At 49.6% G+C, this 23,199-nt stretch overlaps 1 protein-coding gene across 2 annotated transcripts in view; it reads right to left on the bottom strand.

Moving 5' to 3' along the window:
* Positions 1 to 23,199, bottom strand: part of EVC (EvC ciliary complex subunit 1) — a 66,090-nt gene that overhangs the window by 16,742 nt on the left and 26,149 nt on the right. For both annotated transcript variants that reach the window (XM_077878670.1, XM_077878671.1), the window contains exons 9-13: positions 19,968 to 20,184; positions 17,107 to 17,255; positions 15,602 to 15,700; positions 7,799 to 8,011; positions 2,825 to 2,934 (exon numbers count right to left, since the gene is read on the bottom strand). In XM_077878670.1, coding sequence (XP_077734796.1) covers positions 2,825 to 2,934; positions 7,799 to 8,011; positions 15,602 to 15,700; positions 17,107 to 17,255; positions 19,968 to 20,184 — 788 coding nt within the window. The remainder of the gene's footprint in view (positions 1 to 2,824; positions 2,935 to 7,798; positions 8,012 to 15,601; positions 15,701 to 17,106; positions 17,256 to 19,967; positions 20,185 to 23,199) is intronic.

The raw sequence follows: 23,199 nt of genomic DNA, 5'->3' as shown, positions 1-23,199 counted from the left end.
ACAAAGGGAAAAAACAGATAATAGAAATATACCAAAAGATATTTGAGATAATCAGACAAAGCCTTTAAAATAGTTATGATGAATATGTTTAATAAATTAAATGATAAGATGAAAAATTTCAGGAGACAACTGAAAACCTCTACAAAAAGAACCAAATGGAAATTCTAGAACTGAAAATTCAGTACCAACATTAAGAACAGTAGACGGCGGGATCCCTGGGTGGCGCAGCGGTTTGGCGCCTGCCTTTGGCCCAGGGCGCGATCCTGGAGACCCGGGATCGAATCCCACATCGGGCTCCTAGTGCATGGAGCCTGCTTCTCCCTCTGCCTGTGTCTCTGCCTCTCTCTCTTTCTCTCTGTGTGACTATCATAAATAAATAAAAATTAAAAAAAAAATTAAAAAAAAAAGAACAGTAGACGGATTTAACAGCAGATGAGAACTTGCCTAAGAGAGTGTGAACTGAAAGATAGCTCAAAATAAGTGTATAGTCTGAATCACAAAGAACAAAAGAATGAAAAATACAGGATAGCATATAAGATGTATGTGGGATAAGGTGAAAAATTCTAATAATTGTGTGATTGGAGCCCCAGAAAAGTAGGGAAAGAACAGGCAAAAGGAATTTTAAAGAGATAATGGCTGAGAATTTTCAAAAACTGATGAAAGACAGCAAACTACTGGAGATTCAAGAAACACATGTTGGCAAACTGAATTTAAACAAAATTTTTTAAAAAAGGAAAAAAAGAAATACTACAGATTTATTACACAAACAAACAAGAAATATCCACAAAAACCACATACATGGTTAGGCATATCATAATAAACTGATGAAAACCAAAGAACAAAAGAAAATCTTAAAAGCAGTCAGAACTAATTGAAATAAGAAAACAAAGATTATCCTTAAAAGCATTTAAAAAATAGTAACCAAACTAGGATTCTATACCAATGAAAACATTCCCCCAAAATGAAAATGAGATTGACCATTTCAGACAAACAAAACTTAAGAGAATTTCTCACTAGCAGATCTGAAATCCAGAGAACATTAATACAAAGGAATATAACCCCAGATACAGAAAGAATCATAAAGATACAGAAAAGAATCAAGAGCAACAGAAAGGGTACATATGTGAGCAAATATAAATAAGTATTGACTGCATAAAATATAAGAATAAAATAAGAATGATAATAAAAATAATGATATATCTTTTTTCTTTTTATGATATATCATAAAAATAAGAATGATAATATCTCATGGGGTTGAAAACAGAGAAGCAAAATACACACCAAGAAAAGGATACTCTCTCTATGAGAGAAGAATAAATGGAGTTAAGGTGTTCTAAGGTGTCCACATTGTCTGGAGGAAGGAATATATTAGTGTATATCAGATTTGGACACATTAAAGATGCAAGTTAAAATCTGTGAACCAAAAACAAAACAAAACAAAACAAAAAACAAAACAAAACAAAAATCTGTGAACCATTAAAAGCACAGTAAAAGAATACATGCCAAAAAAGATAAATTAAAATAAAAAAAAAAACACCTAATCCAAAAGAAGGTGAGAAAGGAGAGAGAAAGGAACACAGAGCAGCAGAGCAAACATAAAACAAACAGTAAGATGATAGACTAAAAATCCAAATATGCTAACATTAAGATTTACATTAAATATAAATGGACTAAATATTAGTACAATTAAAAGACACAGGTTTTCGGGCTGGACAAATCTTCCAATCACCCTCTATTGTCTTAGTGGCTCACAAAGTTTTCCTACTTGTTGTCACCTCCTTCCCCTATATCATCCAATATAGCTATCCACCTACTTCTTGACATATACACACTAGTGCCCTGGAAAAGGCTTGCAACTAGAAAAAGTGCTTTATCAAAATAATTTTTATCATGTAAAACAAGGAAAAAGAGTATTCTAGAGTAAGTTGAAAATATGGTACTAGGGACGCCTGGGTGGCTCAGTGGTTGAGTGTTTGCCTTCGGCTTAGGATGTGATCCCAGACTCCCGGCACCAAGTCCCATATCCAGCTCCCTGCATGCAGCCTGCTTCTCCCTCTGCTTGTGTCTCTGCCCCTCTGTGTGTGTGTGTCTCTCTCATGAATAAATAAATTATTTTAAAAAGAGAAAACATAGTACTACACTAACAGGTATTAAAGTAGAAAAGAAGGGTGCCTGGGTGGCTCAATTAAGCATCTGCCTTTCACTCAGATCATGATCTCAGGGTCCTGGGATTGGACCCCTCATCGGGTTCCCTGCTAAATGGGGAGTCTGCTTCTCCCTCCCCTTCTGCCCCCACTCTCTCAAACAAATAAATAAAATCTTTAAAAAAGGAAAAAACAGAAAAGAATACAGATTTATTAATAAATTGGGAATGATTGAAAATGGGCACAAAGAGTCTTTTTAAGTGATAGAAATGCCTAACTTCGGATCATGGCTATAGGTGAAGAACTCTGTAAATTTACCAAAAATCATTGAATTATACACTCAATATATGTAAATACTTTCCCAAAAAAAGTGTTTTAAAAGGTTCCTATGCAAGACAGCTCTATGAAGTAGGTATTATGAGCCCATTTTATGGGTGAGGAAATTGAGGACAATAAATGGTAAGTCATTTGCCCAGATCAATTCTGACTCCAAGCCTTTACCTGTAGCACTCTGCTACCATTCTTCTCCACATGTACATTTACAGTTCGGTTGGACTCAAAACCATACCACAAGAATGGCAGGGGACAGTTAATGTGTCCACTTAACAGATGAGAACACTGAAGTTAGCATGGAGATCACACAGGACACAGACCTCCACCCTTCAGAAAGCTGTACTTACTCTTCAGTGAGACCACCAAGTCGGCCCAAGACTTGGTGGACGATGCTCTCATGGTCATCTTGCAGGTGTGTCTGCAGCACGGAGGACAGGGCATGCTCCTCCATCCACACCTAAATCCGCACAGAGGAACAGGGGTCAACTCAAGTTCACTGTACCCATCACTGCTTTGTTGGAACATGCCTTTTGTTTCTTGTTTAAGAGATCCTTCTCTCCCCTGATTTCATTAAAATTTTCTCTTATGGTTCCTTCTAAGGATTTTTGAAATTTCTAATTTGTATCTAAGTCTTAAAACATTTAACACTCAGTGGGGAGTCTGTTTGAGATTCTCCCCCTCTTCCTCTGGCCCTCCCCCAACTTGTGCTCTCTCTCTCTTCTCAAAAGAAAAAAAAAAAGAAAATTCTGCACAGCCTCACTTCTCTAAATGGTAAGTGTACGTAGTTACTAAAGTATATGGGGATCTTTGGTGGGCACTTCAGAATGTAGGTAAAACCAGCATCAGACTCAAACATAGCTGAGGGGACCAAGGCATCGGACTACATGGTGCCTGCAGGTGTCCCACCAACTGCTCCAAAGCTATCAAATGCTGGCTCATGAATGCGTAACTCCAGAGCGACAAGTTGCTTCGGTGGGCTAGAGTGCTGACCCTGGTCACTGCTACCTGGTAATTTTGTGGCTTTGGACAAGTTTACTGTTTGTTTCAAGTGCAGAATTACCATGGAGAGAAAGGGGGAAGGAACTAGCAGTCAGGGATGCCTGGAACATGCTAAGAGTCTTGAAGTGTTCTCCCATAAATGGGGTGGGCTTACAGGTGGGTAGGTTCTAAAGCCCAACACCTCAGGCAAATGTTGTAGTGCTGAGGGAGGGGCACTGCCATTTTAGAAAGCACAGTCAGGGCAGGCCTCATTGTGAGGGTGGCCTCGTGTGAGGGTACCGTGGGAGCAAAGACCTGCAGTGGACAAGAGCAAGGCAGGAACACAGCCAGTGCGCTGGAGAACGCAAGGCAGCCAGCATGGCTGGAGTGGAACGAGCTGGGGAGAGAAGGACGAGGTTAGAGGGAAGCCCAGGCCCTGAAGTGGAATGCTCATAGGGCACAATGAGGATGCTGGCTTTACGATGCATGAAAAGAGAAGCCACTGGGAGTTGGGAGCAAAGAAGTGACACGACATGGCAGTGTCTTTTAGCAAACCTGATGTGCTGGAAATTATAAGATACACAATTATTTTAAGTATCACTAAGGGAGACAAATCACTGCCAATTAAATTATTATGCATCTCAGCATCTAGGCTGTTAAAATATTTTTTTAAATGCACATCTTAAAAGTTAGTGTCATGTGGTAGGTTTTTAAAGTGTCTCTCTGGCTGGGAGTTGAGAACAGACCATAGTGGGGGGGGGAGACGGATTCCGGGAGCCCAGGGGGCTGGTTGTCATGGTGACCTGCTGAGAGGTGGGGCAGCTGTGACCAGGTGCAAGAACAGACATGATGGAGTGGCTCCATTCTGGACCAGACAGAAGGCAGAGCCTGTGCGACCTCCTGTCAGTTAGATGTCAGGGGTGAAAGAAAGACGAGTCAAGATAACTCCAAGGATTTTGGCCCAGTTGATGGGAAGATGGAGGAAGAGTGTGGATGGAGCAGGTTGGGCAGGAAGACCGGCAGTTGTTTTGGGCACACGACACATCCATGCCTACTCATCACATCCAGGGAGTGCACAGGCAGAGGACAGAGTCTGGAACACATTCTGTGCTGCACACATAAACAAGGCAGTTGTCAGCCTCAGTCCAAAACCTGAGGGACAGAATCTTGCCAAGAACCACGTAAGTGAGCTTGGAAGTGATTCTCTTCCAGCTGAGTCTCCGGATGAGACCTCAGCCACAGGCTGCATTGCAGCCACGAGACCCAAGACTTTCTCACACCAACCACATCATGCTGACTCTCCTGCACCACCTCTTTCACTATTTATAAGAACCCCGGTAATTACATTGGGTCCACCTGAGTAGTCCAGGAGACTCTCCCTGTCTCAAGATCCTGAACCGAATCACGTTTGCAAAGTCCCTTGTGCCATGTGAGGTCCCATATTCAGAGCTATTAGGATGGGGAGAATTAGGATGGGGACATCTGTGGGCAGACCTAACGCAGTGGACTGGGGTAAAACCTAGAAAGCAACATTAGAACAGATCACGTTTTGAGAACTACCATTCTACAACCTGTTCCAACTGGGCAGTCAACAGATTCCATAATATTTAACCACTTCCATGAGTAATAGGACATGAAATTATCAAGGGCCTTTGGGTAGAAGACCATGTGGAAAATGCATTTCAAAGTCTGGGTGTGTGTTTCATTTTCCACGAACAGTTTTGTTGGTGCTTTCCTCTTATGACTAAATATTCATTTGAATTATAGAAAGCTCATCACTCATTTTTATCATCAAGGAAAAAATATGGTAAGCGGGAGTGCGACATGGACCTCTAAATATCTTATGGTAATTTAAGGCAATTAAACAATCAATCAGTAAATTAATTATGACATATATGCGTTGAGAAAACAGCCTTGAGTCATACTTACTTAATCAGCTGATAAGGTCATTAACCACCCTGCTTGCTTCTTGCATGCAAAACTCCTCTTGAAACCCTTCCACAAAAGCCACGGAAAATTCATATGCATGTATATAGAAAGTAAATAAATGGGACATAAAAAGCGGAACCTATGCTTTGTCTAATATTTGCTTAAAATAACTCAAGACTTGTAACCAGAGGGTTTCAGATGCATCATGGGTGTTGGCCTAATATTTATCAGAAATGAAGTTCTGGATTTTTTTTTTTTGATGTCAATAATTATTACCTAAGGAGACAACACTGTGTGAAAGGTCTTATCTTGTATTATCTCACAGCAACCCTGTTGGGTATTTTGATCCCTACTTTTCACTCAGAAGCAGAGATCCTGAGACATTTATCAAGTTGTGCAAAACCCCAGAGCTGTGGGGCGTCCGCTAACCAGATGAGGTCACCCAGCTGTTGGTGGCGCTGCACTGGCTTCAACCCACATATCCAGCTTCCAAGGTTAGGGACCCATCTGCGCTACAGCTGCCTCTCAGAGGCCTTTCCTCCCATTTGGGGAGCTTTCACCAGACGAACAATTAGACTCATGTGGCCAGCCTGTCCTCCTCCCTCCCCAGAGATCGTAAATTAAATGGTCTGGGCCCAGCACTGGTGTGAATCCGATGGATTCAGCTTCATTTACATCCCCTGGAATAATAGTAAGGTGACCCTGTGATAATTTCCAAAGCTGCACTATCCTTGTTGGTAATGCAGTCAAGTTTTCCTGAGGCCACGCTGTGTCCCAGGCCCTAGACTTTGAATAAGGGCGGGGGGATAGAGAAATAAAAAAGCAGAAATGTTGTCCTGCGGGAACTTAGAGCCAAGTGCAAGAGACAGTTACTGATGAGAGGAAACCATCTCTCATCAGTACAAGATGCAGCTGACGGAGGAGTGAACTAAATATAAAGGAGACTTTACAGGAAGCTAGGCCCTGTGCTGCCCTGTGGCTCTGAGTGGACACGTGCTTGCACGACACCCTGCTTTCCTTACTTGGTACACTGGATAGCTCCAGGTAGTTGATTTGGAAAACCTCTCTTCCATGCATCAGCCAAGTGCTCTTCTGTAACTAATAGGACACCCATGGTAAAGAGACAAGCTGATTCTTATAACAGGGCAAACCAGGGCTGGGACAGTGGTGTTCACTCTCTGCTCCACCATCCTGAGGACATCTGCCTCCATTCTCCTGCAACCTGCCTGTAAGTCAAGAGAAGGCTGGTGTGCCCCAGGCCTCCTGCACATGCTCTGGGCAGGAAGAACAGGGAGTGCCAAAGCAGGGGATTTCTCCTAGCCGCACTTGGCTTTTGTATTAGAAGGGAAGCTCTTTACTGGGGCCACACTTTGTCTCATAGGCCAGGACTCTGTCACCTGGTCACTGCTAGATACTGGGATATTGACACATTAGTGTTACAGCCTACAGTGTGCAAGAAGGCAAGAGAGAAAGGAAATGCAAGTGTTCCAGTGCCTGGCCCATTTGGAAATGCCTTCTTTATTTGACATATTTCATTTTTTTAAAAAATAAAATCAATGTAATATTAAATATAAATTATTTGTATTAAACAAAATTAATGTATATAGTTTCCTATTGCTGCCATAACGCATTACTACAAATTCTGTGGCTTACAGCCACACAAATTCATTATCCTACAATTCTGGAGGTCAGAAGTCCGAAATGGGTCTTATCAGCTAAAATCAGGTGCTGACAGAGTTATGATCCCTTTGGAGGCCCCAGGGGGGAATCTGCACCCTGCCCTCTCCTGCTTCCTGAGGCACCTGCATGCCTCGGCTCGTGGCCACATCATGCTATCCACTGCTCAGGTCATCACTGTTCCTTCTCTGACCCTGACTCTCCCCCTTCCCTTTCAGAAGGACCCTGTGACTGCACTGGGGCCACCTGGATCCTTCAGGACAACCCCTCCATTTCCATGTTCTTAATATAATCACTTCAGCAAGGTCTCTTCTGCCATGTTAGGTGATGATTCACAGGTTCAGGGGATTAGGATGTGGACAGCTTTGGGGCCACTGCCCCATCTACCACATGTAGACCTGGTTTTCATAATGCAACAGACTCTCACTGGAAAGTAGGAGTTCCAGGTGTGCAGCTCAGCCCCCCACCAAGTCCACCCCCCTAGAAGCTACCTTCTGTCATTCTAAAGAACAGGCACTGCTGCTCTTTCTGGACGGACCAGTTGTATGCATTATCTAGCAACTTCCCACCCTCTGCTCTCTTCTCCTGCCCACCCTGGCTGGGAATGGCCGGCAGGCACTGGGTCGGTAAGATGCCTAGCGCCGGCACTAGGGGATGCTCCCTGAATGAGATCTCTCTATGTTCTTCCTAAATGTAAACAGAGGTAGACCTCAGACCTGGTTTTCCAAAATGCCCACCTGCCTGTCTTGCTCCAGGAGATCTTGGAAGAGTTTCCACTGCTGTTTGCGGAAGCGATCCGACTTCCCCAGCTGCTGGGCTGTGTTCTCCTGGACCTCCTGCCTCAAGTACTCACACTCTGCCCGGGAGAGGCCGGTCACACCTGGGAGCGTCTGAAGGAACAGGACCTCCACAAATTTCTGGAACGTTTCCATGGTGCTGCAGTACAGCTCCTGAGGACGAGAGCACGTGATGGAGCTATAAGTCATGTTCTCATCTGGGCCAGGGCTGTGGGCTTTCCACAAACCACAGAGGAAACCCAGTGAAGGGAGCTCTCCAGTCACACACACACACACACACACACACACACACACACACACGCATACACACATATCCCACACACATATGGAAAACACCCACTGCCTTCTGGTCCTTTCCCTGCCACCCTGTCCTGTCCTCTGACCCACAAGCTCTTAATCTCTGGTGACCCCTCAAAACCTCCCTCCAGATTATTTTCATCACCCCTGCGCTCTCTGCCTCCCTCAACCCTCCAAGCTTAGGCCAGTTATCTGCATAAAGCACAGATCTTTTTTTTTTTTTTTTTTTAAAGCACAGATCTTACTGTATTTTCAGCTGGGAGAACCTGGAAGGCCTCTCTTCCCCTGACTCTCAAGGTTACCTCGCAGGGCTGCTGGGAGGTCCTGCCTCAGTTTCCACTGTTCTGTTCCCTTCAGCCAACCTCACCCACTCCAGTCTTCCTGAATATGTACTTCTTTAAATTGAGGAAAACAAAAAACTCACATACAGTAATATATTAGGGATGCCTGGGTAGCTCAGTGGTTGAGCATCTGCCTTTGGCTCAGGGCCTGATCCCGAAGTCCCAAGATCGAGTGCCACATCGGGCTTCCTGCATGGAGCCTGCTTCTCCCTCTGTCTATGTCTCTGCTTCTCTCTCTGTCTCTCATGAATAAATAAATAAATAAAAACTTTTAAAAAATAAATGCTTGTGATTCTACCACTCAGATCCTCTTTTTAGATTAAAAACACTAAAATTGACAGGTGATACTGGAATTCCTTACGCTCTTCCTACAGTTCTCTTCTGCTCCCTCTCAGCATCCTCAGAGACGGCCATCACCATGAACTTGGCATGTCTCTTTGAGCTTAGACTTCTATACTTTCACTGTATATTATATCCACAAATGTGCCCTTTCGTGACTGTGTTAGCCACATAAATGGTGTCTTATTGCATGTTTCTTTACACAGAGGCTTTTTCAAGCCACTCTCCCTCATCCCAAATTCAGACACTTTCATACCTGGAGTGAACTTCTATTCATCCTTCAACACCCCTGCAAAATAAACCCTTTTCTGTGAAGCCTTCCTCAGGAGGCTCAGACCAACATGGGTATCTGACCCTGGGTTCCCACAGCTCTTTGGTCAGCCACACCAGGTCACTGAAACTACAATTTATTTGTCACCTCTCCCCTGAACCACAGCTTGCTGAGAGCGGAGGCTACACAATACTCAGATCTGTACCCACATCTTACATCCTCCTGGACCAAGCCCTCAGGTTCAGTCCGTTCAGTCCCAATGCATGACTCACAGACATGATGTAGAATGTCCATTCTCCCTTTTCTGTCTAGGAACTCCCCACACATGTTTCAAAACTCAAGTCAGGGTCTCCTCTTCTGGGAAGACCTGGCTGTGGGGTTTGATTGCACACAGTATAGTTTAGACTAAATACCCGGCTTCCTTCTAGGAGTCTGAAACCTTGGTGCATGCCAGGCAAGGCGTGCCCATGGGACTGACTCCCAGCAAAATCTTTGGACTCCTAAGCTCAGGGGAGTTTTCCACTTCACACAAGTTGTTGCACTCATTGCAGGGGTGGGATTACACACAGCCCCACTGCGAGAGGACTCTGGAAGCTTGCTCTTGGTTTCTCCTGGACTTTGCCCTACATGTCTTTTCCCTTCATGGATTCTGCTTGGATTCCTTTCAGTGCCGTAAGTCTTGGCATTGGTGGGGGCTATCTGTGAAGTCCTTAGTGTCCACTGAGGTGCCCATCCTTACCCCCCCAGCACTCACCACCCTTCGTGGTCATTGGCTGTGTCTTTGTCCTCAAGGATGAGAACAGGAGGTTTCTTTACAACAAAGTCTTATCTTACTACCCAACCATCTGCAGGGCCTCACACAGCATCTGGCAAATAGCTGGCAATGATGGTTTAATTGGTAATAATTATGGATTCTTACCATATATGAGAGGGTGCCACAAACACCTTTCCTGTATAATCTCATTTGATCCTTAGAGTAGTCCAATGATGATGCTCTATTATAACTACTATCATTTCACTGATAAGGAAACTAAGGCACAGATCAGATAAGTAACGGCACAGGATTTGTGGAGGGTGGGTCCTGGCCATCAGATTACTGAACTCATACTCATAACCAGTATGCTACATGGATAGTTGGGGTTTTGATAGAAAAATAAACATATTTACAGCACCTGACATGGTGCACCTAGGTCATGCTTGCTGTGCTTAATGAACAGAAGTGAAATTTAATTCAAGTCAATGTTAATTAAACCAGTGAGTGTCCTGCTTTAAGAAGCTCATGGCCAAGCTGGACTTTGTTCAGAATAAGCAATCATGACAGGGGCATACATGACCCACGTCCTTTTCAAAGATTTAGAGAGCCTAAGGATAATAGCCAACCAGGTCATCTGGGCCAACTCTCCCTCTGAGGACAAATGATAAACAAAGCTGGACAAAATGCTTATTACGTGATCATGAAAATCCCAAGTGAGCCAGCAAGGTAGCTCGGGCTGAGGTCAGGGAAAAGGCAGTCAGGGATGCATGCCCAGCTCCTGGGAGTGGGCCAATCCAGAGGTGGTGGCTGAACAGCTGATGGGACGTCTGATGGCTACGAGTGCCAAAGAGACCGAAGATGGAGCTCATGGCTCCCCGGGGCTGAGGCCTGCTAAGCCATTCCGCGCATAGCGCCGGAAGCCAGAAAGCTGCACTGCAATGTAGTAGAAGGAGACGGACTCTTCAAACTGGTTCAAACAGCTACAACCCAGAGGGCCTGCGATGTTTCAGGTCCTGACCTTGAATGAAGGTCACCCTGGGCCCCAGAGCCCCAAGTCATCTGCCAGAAGCGAAGGAAAATCCTCTTTGAAGGACATGACTGTCTGTCTGAACACACTTTCACAAGTAAACATAAAAATTTGGAATAAGGCATATAATAAAGAGTAAACAGGCTCACCAGGAGACAAGACAACATTAGCAGAGGCCCACACAAGCAACAGACATGAAACAAGCCCTCAGGTACTCGCGAGAGTATAATCACAAGACCTGGACTTTGAACTTCTGATGACTAAGGCATGACGTTCAAAGCCACTCAGAAGCTTTAAGACAAAGAGCTGGCCATGTGGTGTCGGCTCATCCTCCAGTGGGGCCGGGGCTTGAGGTCAGGGATCCTGGAAGTCAGCCCGGTCTCTGAGGCTGAGCCCCAGGAAATATCGTGGACCACAGCTTGGGCGAGGTTCTGTGGCTGGTCATGCCTGGTGTGCCATGTCACGTGTCACGGCTGGGAGGAGTTCGTGTCATCCACACTCGGCGGGAAAGGACACTTGGAATCTGCGGGATGGAGCCCTGGGCTCCACCCCTCATTCTTTTTAAGATTTTTTTTTTTTTAATTCATGAGGAACAGAGAGAGAGAGAGAAAGAGAGAGAGAGAGAGAGGCAGAGACACAGGCAGAGGGAGAAGCAGGCTCCATGCAGGGAGCGCAACGTGGGACTCGATCCCAGGTCTCCAGGATCACGCCCTGGGCTGAAGGCGGCGCTAAACCGCTGAGCCACGCGGGCTGCCCCTCCGCCCCTCATTCTAACTGTCATCTGTATGGCTTGTGCTGGAACCCACAGCGCTTTCAGGGTGAGTCCTTCTGGAGAATTAAAGGACCTGAAGGTCATCTTGGGGACCCTCAAGCTTATACTTGGTGTCAGGAGGGAGGGTGTCCAGGATTACTCCCCAACACTTCCTGGGCACTGATAATTATTAGTGCTGTGATCTCTGAGGCCAGTTTCACTTCTGTTTCAGTCCCAATTCACTGTGAGAGTTGGGAGCCGAGAAGGTTCAGGCTGGGTGGGCTGCTACCCCTCTGCACTCTGCTATGGGCCCTTCGGCAGACACAGCATGGGTAGGCCAGAGTGAGGTCCGCACAAGCCAATGGGCCTATGTGGTACCCTGGACACAATGGGGTGACTCAGTTGTGCATCCACCATCACCAGGATGGCTCTGTGCTCATTTCAGGAATCTCCCTACGAAGCACTGAGATGTGTGATGTAGCGGCATCTGTCCCAACATGCTGAGAATTTACTGTTTGTTTAAAGGCCAAGAGATGGCACAAATTTAGAAAAATGCACTTTTCTCTGCAGCCTGAGAACCCTTAGATGGCCATCAAACTTCTCTCACAGGCTCCATGCCCACAACACCGTGATCGGTCTCCCACCCAAAGAGGGGGGATGACAGCTCCAGGTGCCTGGCTCTGTGAAAGAGCCAGCCAGGCTGCGAGACGAGTTATCTTGAGTGCATTTCTCCGCATATACACCCTGCCAGACAGGGGGTGATGGTGACAGTGATCGTGACGGTGTATTCTGAATGCTCACCAGGTGCCTGACGCAACTCTAGCTGCTTCGCACGTGTGAACGCAGGTATGCCTCTGGACAGCCCCACGAGGAAGGCTTAGTATCTCCATTTTAACAAAGGAGATGAGGTGTCAACCATGAAAAGAGACCCCGGCCCCACACTTCTCACACCCTGCTCAGTGCTTTATCTGTTTGGTCAGGGGCTGACCATAGGTTGCACAAAGGAGAGCAAAAATTATTGAATGAAAGAATGAACGAATGGACTCCTCCCAGCCTCCAGCTAGTCAGTGAGGAGGTCAGATGTCCAGAGCTGTGCTCGTCACCCCCGGGGCTCAGGACCTTTGGGGCAATGTGCTCAGCAGCAGGGCCACCAGGGAGGGATTTAGTGAGCACCTACTGTGTGCTGGGCCCTGGGTGCCAGCCCTGATCTCCCGCACTCCACACGCTGCCATGATGGTCAAGAAGGTTCTTGGGCTCCATCGTAGCTCAGAGAAGTTAAGGCTTGTCCGAGGTCGCCTAGCCAGGCATGGCACCACCAGCTTTCCAATCACCTCCCTTCTCCTACACGAGAGGATTTCGACCACCTCCTGCTGTTCATACCCGTAAAACAGTCCCCAATAACCAAAGGCAATGATTTCCATAGTTGAAAGACATAAAAGAAACCAAAGTCATCTGGAACCAAAGGGTTCTACATGAAACAGTAAAATAAATCTAAGGAAATGCCTCTGGACTGATTCTGGGAGACGAGCGGGCACCAGCCTTTGGTTCTCTGCTTCAGAAGCACCTATGCAGGTGCACAGAATCACAAGCACACCTTCACCTCACCCCTCACACCATCTCACGCAGTGCATTTCCAAGCCTCTCCTCCTAAGATACACACTCCAGCAGGTGTCACTCCTCATTCACACCTGACAGCCTCTCTTCATGTTAGAGAAAACAGGGTCTTTCCCTTGTGGCCCAAGCTCTCACAGGCCCGGCAACTAGACCCAGGCACAGGAATCCAAATGCAAAACATCCTAAGGACATCACAGGAGGGACGAGGCTGTAGTCACTTCAGCGTCACCACAATCCTTTACTAAAAAACTGATGTATTTACTGCCACCCAATGAGACTGGCCTGGCACTTTCACATGCACCACTCATTCCTCTCGTGACAATACCTGATGGGCTGTTTCAGCCTTGCTTTGCAGAGGAGAACAGTGGACTGCTGGAGGTGGGCTCTGGAGGGCTCAGGGGTCATGGGGCAGGGCAACCAGAGCATCTGCCCCATGAGTATGAGCTCACTTGACCTCCCCATGCCCTCCAAGACAGTGGTTCTCAAACTCGGAGGTGCATCAGAATGCTCAGATGGGGACACTGAAGCCCAAGTCAGCTAAGCCATTCCTGAGCCCTTAACTGGTAAATGGCCTGGCTGGGATTGGAACCCAGACGTCTGATTTCAGAGCCAGGATGTCACTGCTCTGCCACACAGCCCACACTAAGCAGTCTCTAGTATTTTCTTTTCTTTTTTTTTTTTTTAAGATTAAAAAAAAAAACGTATTTATTCATGAGAGACACAGGGAGAGAGGCAGAGACACAGGCAGAGGGAGAAACAGGCTCCCTGCAGGGAGACTGATGTGGGACTTGATCCCAGGACCTGGGATCACTACCTGAGCCGATGGCAGACGCTCAACCATTGAGCCACTCTTGCATCCCCAGTCTCTGGTCTTCTTATGCAGATGTCAGTCATTGGACTTAGGGCCTCTCCTAATTCAGTATGACCTCACTTTAACCAATTTCATCTTTAAAGACCTGACTTCCAAGTAAGGTCACATTCTGAGGTTCCAGGGGACATCTTGAGGGGTACTGCTATGAACGGAATTGTGCCTCCAAATTCAAATTCTGAAGTCTTTAGCCCCAATATGACAGTATTTGGGGATGGGGCCTTCATGGAGATGGCTGGGGGCAAGTGAGGTCATATGGTGGAGCCTGTAGCTGATAGGGCTGGTGTCCTAATAAGAGGAAGATCCCAGAGCTCTTTCTCTCCATGAGCCCATGGGAAAGGCCAAGTGAAGACAGTGAGGAGGTGGACATCTGCAAGCCAGGAAGAGGGTGGATCCTCAGGAGAACCCAACCCTGCCGCATCCCGGCCTTAGGCTTCTGGTCTCCAGAACAGCAAGAGATGATAAATGTCTCTGTTTAAGCCCCCTGTCTAGGGCGCTTTGTTACAGCAGGTGAGCTGACTGATACAGATAGCATTTAACCAGTACAGTGGCTACAGCACTGAGGGTTTGCACTTCCCACCTTCACATGTTTTTCTGGGCCTGGGAATCCCCCTGGCTCCTTGTCCGCAGGGCTCATCTCCCCCTTCAAAGCTTGGCTCAGGCATCACTTCCTGCTGACAGCTGTCTCTGACCTGGTCTTAACCCCAGGACATCCCTCACGCCTCTCCTCTGTACCCAGAAACAGGGATGTTAAAATGGGAAGGCCCATCATTGTCTCCATTTCACAGATAGGGAAACTGAGGTCCAGTACAATCTGGATGCTGCACAGCGAGGAAGGGGCAGAGCCAGGACACTGACCCTTAGGTCCTCGGAGTCTGGGGTAGACTCTGCACCTGCTGCCCATCACAACGGCACATGTCAGCTTCCCTCGCATGGAGATGTCTGCATTTCTGCTTCGCAGCAGCTCTGGGTGCCACCAGAGGCAAAGGCTCTATATCTCGGTTATTGTCACTTCCTGGGAGAGCCCTGTCACTCTGGGGGGCACGGGTGGTCTCCTCTATTCTCTCCAAGCCAGTCCTCAAGGCCAGCGTGGAGTCTTCCTCCCCGTTCTGGACTTGAACAAGGTTTGCCCAGGGAGAAAGCGGTGATGCTGGCACTCAGATCCAGGCCTCCCTATTTCAGGGCCAGCACTCCCTCCTCATCACTGCCCTGCTGACTCCTACAGATCCATCCTGGGTGAACTCACTTCCAAAAGCCTTGGCCTCTGGGGACATTTGGAGGCCTGAGCACCCCAAAAATGGAAGATGCTTCAGGCAGGACCCTGGTGTGTGACACGGAGGGCATGTGGCTTGCCGGCTGCCCAGCTAGAGGGCCAGGGTCAGACCTGGACCTGCATCTTTGGGGTCCCAGCCCTGAGGTGAGATACCCACACACACGCAGATCCTGAGGTTCTCTGCAGGTCCCACTAGGAGGCCACATACCTGGCAAAGCACAGCCATGGCCTGGGTGGTTCTGATACTGTTCTCCTCCTCCAGGTGACTCCGGACCAACCTCTGCCTCTCTAGGACCGCATGAAAAGCCTGTGAGTTAAAACAGGAACTGAATCTCGTGCAAATATGCCCATTTTTCACTAGAAGAATTCCGCCAAAGGGCCGCTCTCAGATCTGAAGGATGTCTGTCCCTGATTTATATATGAAGAAACTGAGACACAGGGATATCATGTGGCTGCAAACTGCACACCTGACCTCCTGGCCACAAGCAACCCAGACATCATTCAGTGACTGAATTGCTGGGGACCACCGCCCAGGTCCCAGAGACCACCCAGGGGAGGTCACCACCTAGTGAGTCAGTGCGGTCGGTGAACCAGCCAGGCCACTCTGACCATGTGGCTGCACCCTGCCCTGAGGAGCCTAGGGAGTGGAGGGGAGATGGAGCAGACCCAGAGGCATGGCGGGTCACAGGACAGAGGGACGGACTCTTCTTAGGGAGCATGCACGGGGGTGGGGGGACTCTCCCTGTAAGTAGAGGCTTTATCAACAAGGAAGGTTCCCTGGAGGGAAGATGGGGAGCCCATGCAGCTGGGGTTCAAGAAGCCACAGCAGCAGAGACCAGGCAGTAAGGATCCTTTGCCCCCAGGGGGAGGTAGAGGGAGAGATAGGCTGAGAGGGAACTGTAGGGCTAGAGGAAGGGTGCTGGGTCATTCACTCATCACTCATTCATCATCCCTTTGTTCATTTATTTATTCATTCGCTCATTCGTCCATTCTTGCATGCATCTGCTCAACCGTTCTTCCTTTGTCCAAGTCTCCTGGGCATCAGCGTGTGCCCGGCCTGTGCTGAGTCTCCCTGAAGCCTCACAACCCATAAGTTAGGTTCCTATATTCCCATTGTGCAGATGAAGAAAGGCCTGGTCAGGGGTGGGGTGAGGCCTGGGGTGGGGTGGGGTGTGCTGTGAGCAATGCACCTGAGGTCACCCAGCTCCTTAGCAGCAAAGTCCACATTCCAACATGCTTCCAGAGGGCCCCAGTGCCCAAATGCTTGACCATGTGCAGGACAGACAAGCAGGCCCCCTGCCCCGTCGTTAGCAGGGAAATATGGGGGCAAAGGCAGGGTTCTCTCTCTCTCTGAGAACCATAAGCCTGGCCATTCCAGCCTGTGCTGGCACCAACTCATTTCTTTGGCCTCAAGGAGGGTGACCTCTTGTCTCCTTGTCCCCCTTCCAGGTCAAGACAAAGGCATATTCTGGCTCCTTTGCCTCCCTGGTCCTGCCCACTGAGCCTCCCAGGCCCGGCCCTCCCTTCCCCTGGACCAGCTAAGGTCACTGCACTGACACACGGAGGTGAGCAGTTGACCTCAAGTCTGGCAGGTGCCAAAGCCTCTGGCTTTCCCTGCACAGTGACGAGGACTAAGCCACAGCACTCAGCCTGTGTGGCTGCTCCTGGCACAGAGCAGCCATGGACATGGGGGTAAGTCGGGAGCTGGGTCACCTGGAGGAACGTGCCCGGGTCAGTGGTCGGCTGTGCCTCGGCCAGGAAGCTCCTCTGTTCCTCTTCCTGGGCCAGCGTGAGCCTTGCCATCTCCTCTGCTTGGTGAGCCAGTGATGCCTTCACCAGGTCCTTGCCTCGCTGGACGAACTCTGAAATTAAAGTGAGTCACAGCACGTCACAGATGACTCCCCTGACCTTCACCGGCTCCTGCCTACACTAAGGATGAGAAACATGGCTTTATCTTACAGGCACGTGTGCTTCCAGAAAGCCAGCGTCAGGAGCCCACAGCCACACATTATCTGAAGGGGCCCCCACTGCCCCTCGAGCCCAGGACTCAGGACACCAAAAGGGGCTTCATCTAGGGCAGCCGGCCAACCTGACCAGGAGATAAAGAAGAGGCACTTTTAGGGGGAAAAATGAGGGAGGTGTGGTGACACAGGGAGGGACGGGTGGTGGGACAGGACAGAGGAGCCTGGTCTGCAGGAAGGAGGGGAGCCCAAGGCAATGCCCTCTGCCTGGTGGTGAGGGTGGAGGCGAGGAGAAAGGCTGGGGTCTAAACCCACCCCTCACCCCACCTGCGTCACCAGGCCAGCAGTGTGCCCAGGTCAGCACTGGGCACTGGGGCCTGGCTGTGAGCAGGACCCAGCCTTGCTCCCGGTCTGCTCCTGGTCCAGGGAATTCAAGAGAAGGGGAAAGGAGAGTCAATGCCATGCCAGATGAGGGACGGGCTGGTGGGATGAGAAGGATGAGGGGTCATGGGCAGTGTGGGACCCCAGAGAAGGCTTCTGGGAGAGGAGACCAAGAAGTTAGCCAGAGCCTTGTCCCCCGGGTTTGGGGGGAAATGTTGAGTGAGAGGCTGGAGAAGTCGATGAGGGCCAGACTGCCAGGGGTCTGCAGGTCTGGAGATGTTTGTTTCAGCACTTCACACACACACACACACACACACACACACACACACACACACGTGCATTCCATATTTGTAGCACAAGCACACTTCCTTGGGTTTTGTCTGAGAATCTGTTTAGCCCCTGGCACCAAAGAAAAGAGTGTGACCAGGAGGCACCTGGGGGGCTCAGTCAGTTAAGTGTCTGCCTTCGGCTCAGGTCATGGTCTCAGGGTCCTGGGATGGAGCCCACATCAGGCTCCCTGCTCAGTGGGGAGTCTGCTTCTCTCTCTCTCCACCCCCTCCCCCGCTCCTGCTCTCCTTCCCCCCCCCCCACTCTCTAATAAATAAAATCTTAAAAAAAAAATCAAAATCAAAAGAAAAGAGTATGACCAGGTATCCATCGAGACCTGAGTCCTCCCTCCACCCCCTGACTGTCTCCTTGCTTCCTCTGTCTTGTCCAAGTTCAACAGAGCCTGATCCCTGATCGGTGGGGGCTGCCTGGGCATCCTGTCCCCACCTCTGTCTGCTGTGGGGGCCCCTTCCCACTGGTAAAGCCCAGGCCCTGGTGTGATGACCCCCAGGTAAGATGTGCTCAGGTTCTACATGGGCCGGAGTGCCCGCCAACAGCAGGCTCCCACCGGTCACAGAAGCCGTGACGCCAAGTGACAAGGGCCTCCTGGAATGGCCTGACTGGAGTCCTGAGGTCCTGGCTCCGAGTGCCTGCCCTCTGACCCCATCTCTGAAAGGCAGCGGGCAGGTCTGGTGGAGGGGCCGTGAGCCACTGCAGACGCAACACCAGGCCACTGGCTGCAACGAACACCTGGTGCTGTGGATTGGACCCCGTCTGCCCAAACTGAAACACTAAAGCTCTAACCCCCGCAGGACTACATTTGGAAGCTAAATGAATTTGTGAGGCTGGGATCCTCATCCCATAAGGCTGGTGCCTTATAAGAAGAGGAAGAGGTGTAAGAAAGCTCATTCTCTGCCACGTGAGTACACACACACAGAGAAGGTGGCTGTCTGAAAGCAGGTTTCCTGCCAGGAACCGAATCGGCTTGGTGCTCTGATCTTGGACTTTACTGCCTTCAGAACTGGGAGAAAAGAGAAGCCTGTTGTGTAAGCCCCCCGGTCTGTGCTATCTTCATACGGTGGCCCGAGCTGACAAGACACCTGGAGACTCCCTGGTCCTACAGTGTCCACACCCGTGTGGGCATCAGGAGCCACTGGGGAAACTGAAGCACACAGACTCAGTGCCCTGCAGATGTTCGGAGACCTGGAGGGGACTCCTGCTCCCCACCTCTGTGCCTCCACTCATGGCCCCAGGCAAACATGCGGCCTCGGACCAACACGGGGACCCCCAATGAGCTCTCCTCCCAAGGGCCCGGGGCAGCCAGTGCTGGTGGCAGAAGTGGCACCTGCCCTGCAGTTGAAAGATGTGGGTTTCTTCTTTCTAATGATGTGACCTGGACTAAGTCTCAGATGCCCTCAGAGTCTTGAACATTGAGCTACCCACCTCTCAGGGTCTGCCCCAGGAGCTGGGGTATGGAAAATACCCACATGGGGTTCCCTCTCCTGCCCCATATGGTCAGTCATTGTGTACTTGCTGCTAAGCAGGCCCCTGTGACTTGGGTAGGGCCATGCGCTGCAGCCGAGTGATATGTGTCTTATCTGGGCATTTCGGCCCTTCTGTCCTCTGCAGAGTTCAGGTGCTTTTGCTGCAGGACACTGGGGCCTCCATCAGCCCAGATCACTGACAGCTAAATCCAGTGGGCCATCCCCCAGCCTAGGGACAGCCTTATGGGGAAGCAAGCAAAGCTTGGAGAAGCTAAGTGACATGGTCCCCAAGGGCAGAGGGGGGTCACAGCAGCCGGAGCTTGTTTCCCATGTACTGCTCCATGTCTCTGACTGTCCCCAGGGTCCCCCACCCCCAGCACAAGAGGGCTATTCACCCCAGATCGGGCCCCAGCTCACTCACCCCTGCCGAAGCGCTCTGCCTCCCCCCAGAAGGCCTTGTGCTGCTGGGTGAGCAGCTCCTCCTTCTGCCGCCCGGAGAGCTTCCCCTCCACGGTCAGCAGCTCCAGGCTGCGGGACAGGGCAGCCAGCCGGCATTTGGTCTCCTCCTGGATTTGCAGCTTCAGTGACTCGATCATTTTGGCCATGTGCGCCCGCCCCATTGTTCTCTCCAGGGCGTCCTGGGAAGGGAAACACCTTGGGTCAGCGCCCAGCAGCAAGGATCTGCCCAGGGCAGCAGGCTCCCTCCTGGTACCCCGACTCCCTGCGAGCAGAGTGCAGACCAACAGGCTCTGCCCCTTGGTTACAGACAAAATTGCCCCTTGTGGGGAGGGGGCGAGCCTGACACAGGATAACAGATATAAAGAACTTAGTACACAGTGAGCACTCCTCAGGGGCCTGATCTTCCAGGAAGGGATTCAGTACCAGCACGTGGCCAAGGAGGGAAAGCCACTGTTCTACAGTCATCCCTCCCCAGCCGCTGGGGCCTTTGGCCTCCACAGCCTTGAAGAGAAAGGCAAACAACAACAAAAGTTACAGGAGCTCTTGGCTTTTGAGCCTCAGAAAGCCTGGGACACAGGGTTTGAAAAGATTTTCCAAGGTGAGACTGATTTTATGAGTGGTTCCCTGGAGGTCAGACTTTAGAACATGCTCCCTCCCTGCCCCACCAAGGCATCAACACTTAGGACAAGACTCCTGGAAAAGACACCTCCCTGGGGCAGGAAATGTTGACCAGAGACAGACAGGGCCCTGTGGGTCCGGAAGCCTCAGAGGGCAGCTGCTCGTCCTGCAGAATGAGTGTGAGGAATATGGAATAAGGGGAGCACTGCTGTGTCCAGGAGGCCCCTCGTCCCAGAGGAAAGATGCCACTCCCAGCTGGGCCCGGCACCAGTAGAGGGCCAAAGCCAGCCTCAGCCCCCTTCTCGTCCCCTAGCCCCCTTCTCATCCTCTACGCCTGTAATCCTGCATCTTCAGAGCCCCCTTTTCCCTTCTGCCGGGCCCAGTCATAGGGGTGCAGGCCCTGCTCACTCCTGCCCTGCTGTCCCAGCCTTCCCCCTGCCCCCACATGGCAGACAGGGGCCTCTCTCAGAGGCAGACACATGGCCGTGCTAACAGCACAAACCCTCCAGTCACTGCCTTCAAACCAAGTCTGAACCCTAGGGCATGGCACTCAAGGCCCTGAGGACCCGGCCTGGCTTTGCCCCAGCCTTGTCCACACACCTTCGTGCTCAGGACCACCCAGCATGCCTGGCTCTCAGCTCTGCTGGGCCCTCACACACTCGGAGTCCTCCACCTGGAGCATTCTCCTGTTCCTCTTGTTCCTCTGCCTGCTAAGTCCTACTCATCCTTGTCCTGCTGGGCTGTGGGGTGCAGTGCCTTCCCTGCTCGTCCTCACCCCCAGCGGGCCCCATGTGCTTCTGTCTTTAAGGAGCTAATCACGAGGGACCATCCCAGGTGGGTCACCCTCTGCCCAGCCTGGGCCTCACTGTTTGCTGAGCTGCACTGGTTGTGTTCCAACAACGTGTGAGCAGGGCAAGGATCAGGACCCCCCAGTTACAGACAAGAATGCTGAGGTTTGTTCCGGAAGGCCACATGACCAGCCCAAGGACCAAGGCTTTGAATTTTCTTCAGTTAGACACCCGACCATGGTCAGCAGGCTCACAACCACTAGGGGGTGCAAGAGGATAAGCGCTGGGGGGCCCTGCAACCTCGGGGAAAGTCTGCTCACAAGGGACCCAGACCAGGCCTCACTGGTGAGAAGCTCTCCCAAACCGCCCGCTGCCCCCACCTCTCAGGTAGCATAGGGAGGCGTTCCTGGCTCAGGAGTGACCGCACAACCTCCAGATTTACATTCAAAGGCAGACAGGAGTGGAAAGAGGTGAGCATAGGCAGAGGGATACCAGATGGGAGGTGAGGCCCCCTTGCTCTGAGAGTGCAGAAGGTCCTCAGCAGCGCCTGGGCTAGAACCTGGCTCCACTGTCAGAGCTGCAGACTTTGGGTACGGTGTCCTCCTCGGACATCAAACTTACAGAGTTGCTGTGAAAATTAAGTTAAAATGCATAAAGCACTTAAAATAGCAGCCAGAACATAGTCATCACTCATGAATGCAAGCTCCTGTCATAATTATCTACAAGCCCCTGGCATCACTCTTGGGATGGCTTTTTGTCAAACATCCCAGGAGAATGATTCTCACAGCCTCTGGGGCCCTTTCCAGAACCTTGTCAGTTTGATATTCAGTGATGCCATGTGAACATTATGGGTCCAACGGCCCAGGCCAGAATGCTCAGACACTGACCCAAAACTTACAGCCTTCTGGAGTTTATCAGCAACATGTTACTAGATATGGAAAAAAAAAATATATGGGTACCTAGGATGCAGGCACAGCATCCTTCTTCTATACAATCACAGATTACAGCGCTTTGCCTGTATCACCGTGATGATTTGTTAATGTCTGATTGCCTGGACACATGGCCCACAGAAGTCTAGTCACTAACACACTGATTGCTTCCCATGTGCCAGGATCTCTTCCAAAGGCCTTACATATTGTCCATTCTCTAATATTCTCAGAGCAGGTGCTATTCTGATCCCCACTTAGATGATGAAACTGAGGCACAGAGGTTAAGTAACCTGCTCAAGGTCATCCAGCTAATAAGCAGCAAGACTGTAGGTTTGAACTCAGGTCTCTGGCTCGAGTCTGTAATACTGTTTCTATAACAGAACGTGGCCCATAAGTAGGTACTCATCAAATGTTGGTTAAGAGAAGGGCATAATGATAACCTGGATAATTCCTTCCCTTCATTCTATTTGGAAGTTACTGGCTAATACTTGGAATGAAGTCAGCTAAGGATACATTTTTTTTTCTGCATCAATATCCTGCTGTCAGAATAATAATTAAAAAGAAAGAAAAAGGGAAAAAATCTTTCTCTTTTGATAAGCATTAATATCAGCAGCCTTATCAAATTAAAATCCCATTCACAGGGTTTGGACGGCGAATCTGGGGCCAGCGGTGTTATTAGACAGCACATGAATTCTAGGTGAGTCACTTAGTTGTCTCTCACTCTGCTCATCAGGAATAAAATCTCTGCCATGCCTACCTTCTAGCAGTGCCAAGGAGAAAAAGGAGATTGTATGTTTACACAATGAGCAAACATCAAGTTCACAAACAGCTGTTGCACCCAGGGAGTTTGTTAAAATGC

The sequence above is a fragment of the Canis aureus genome, chromosome 2 (genome assembly GCF_053574225.1).
Source record: "Canis aureus isolate CA01 chromosome 2, VMU_Caureus_v.1.0, whole genome shotgun sequence".
NCBI classification, from domain to species: domain Eukaryota; kingdom Metazoa; phylum Chordata; class Mammalia; order Carnivora; family Canidae; genus Canis; species Canis aureus.
The sequence above is the reverse complement of the archived record's forward strand: the minus strand, read 5'-3'. Positions and strand labels throughout refer to the sequence as shown.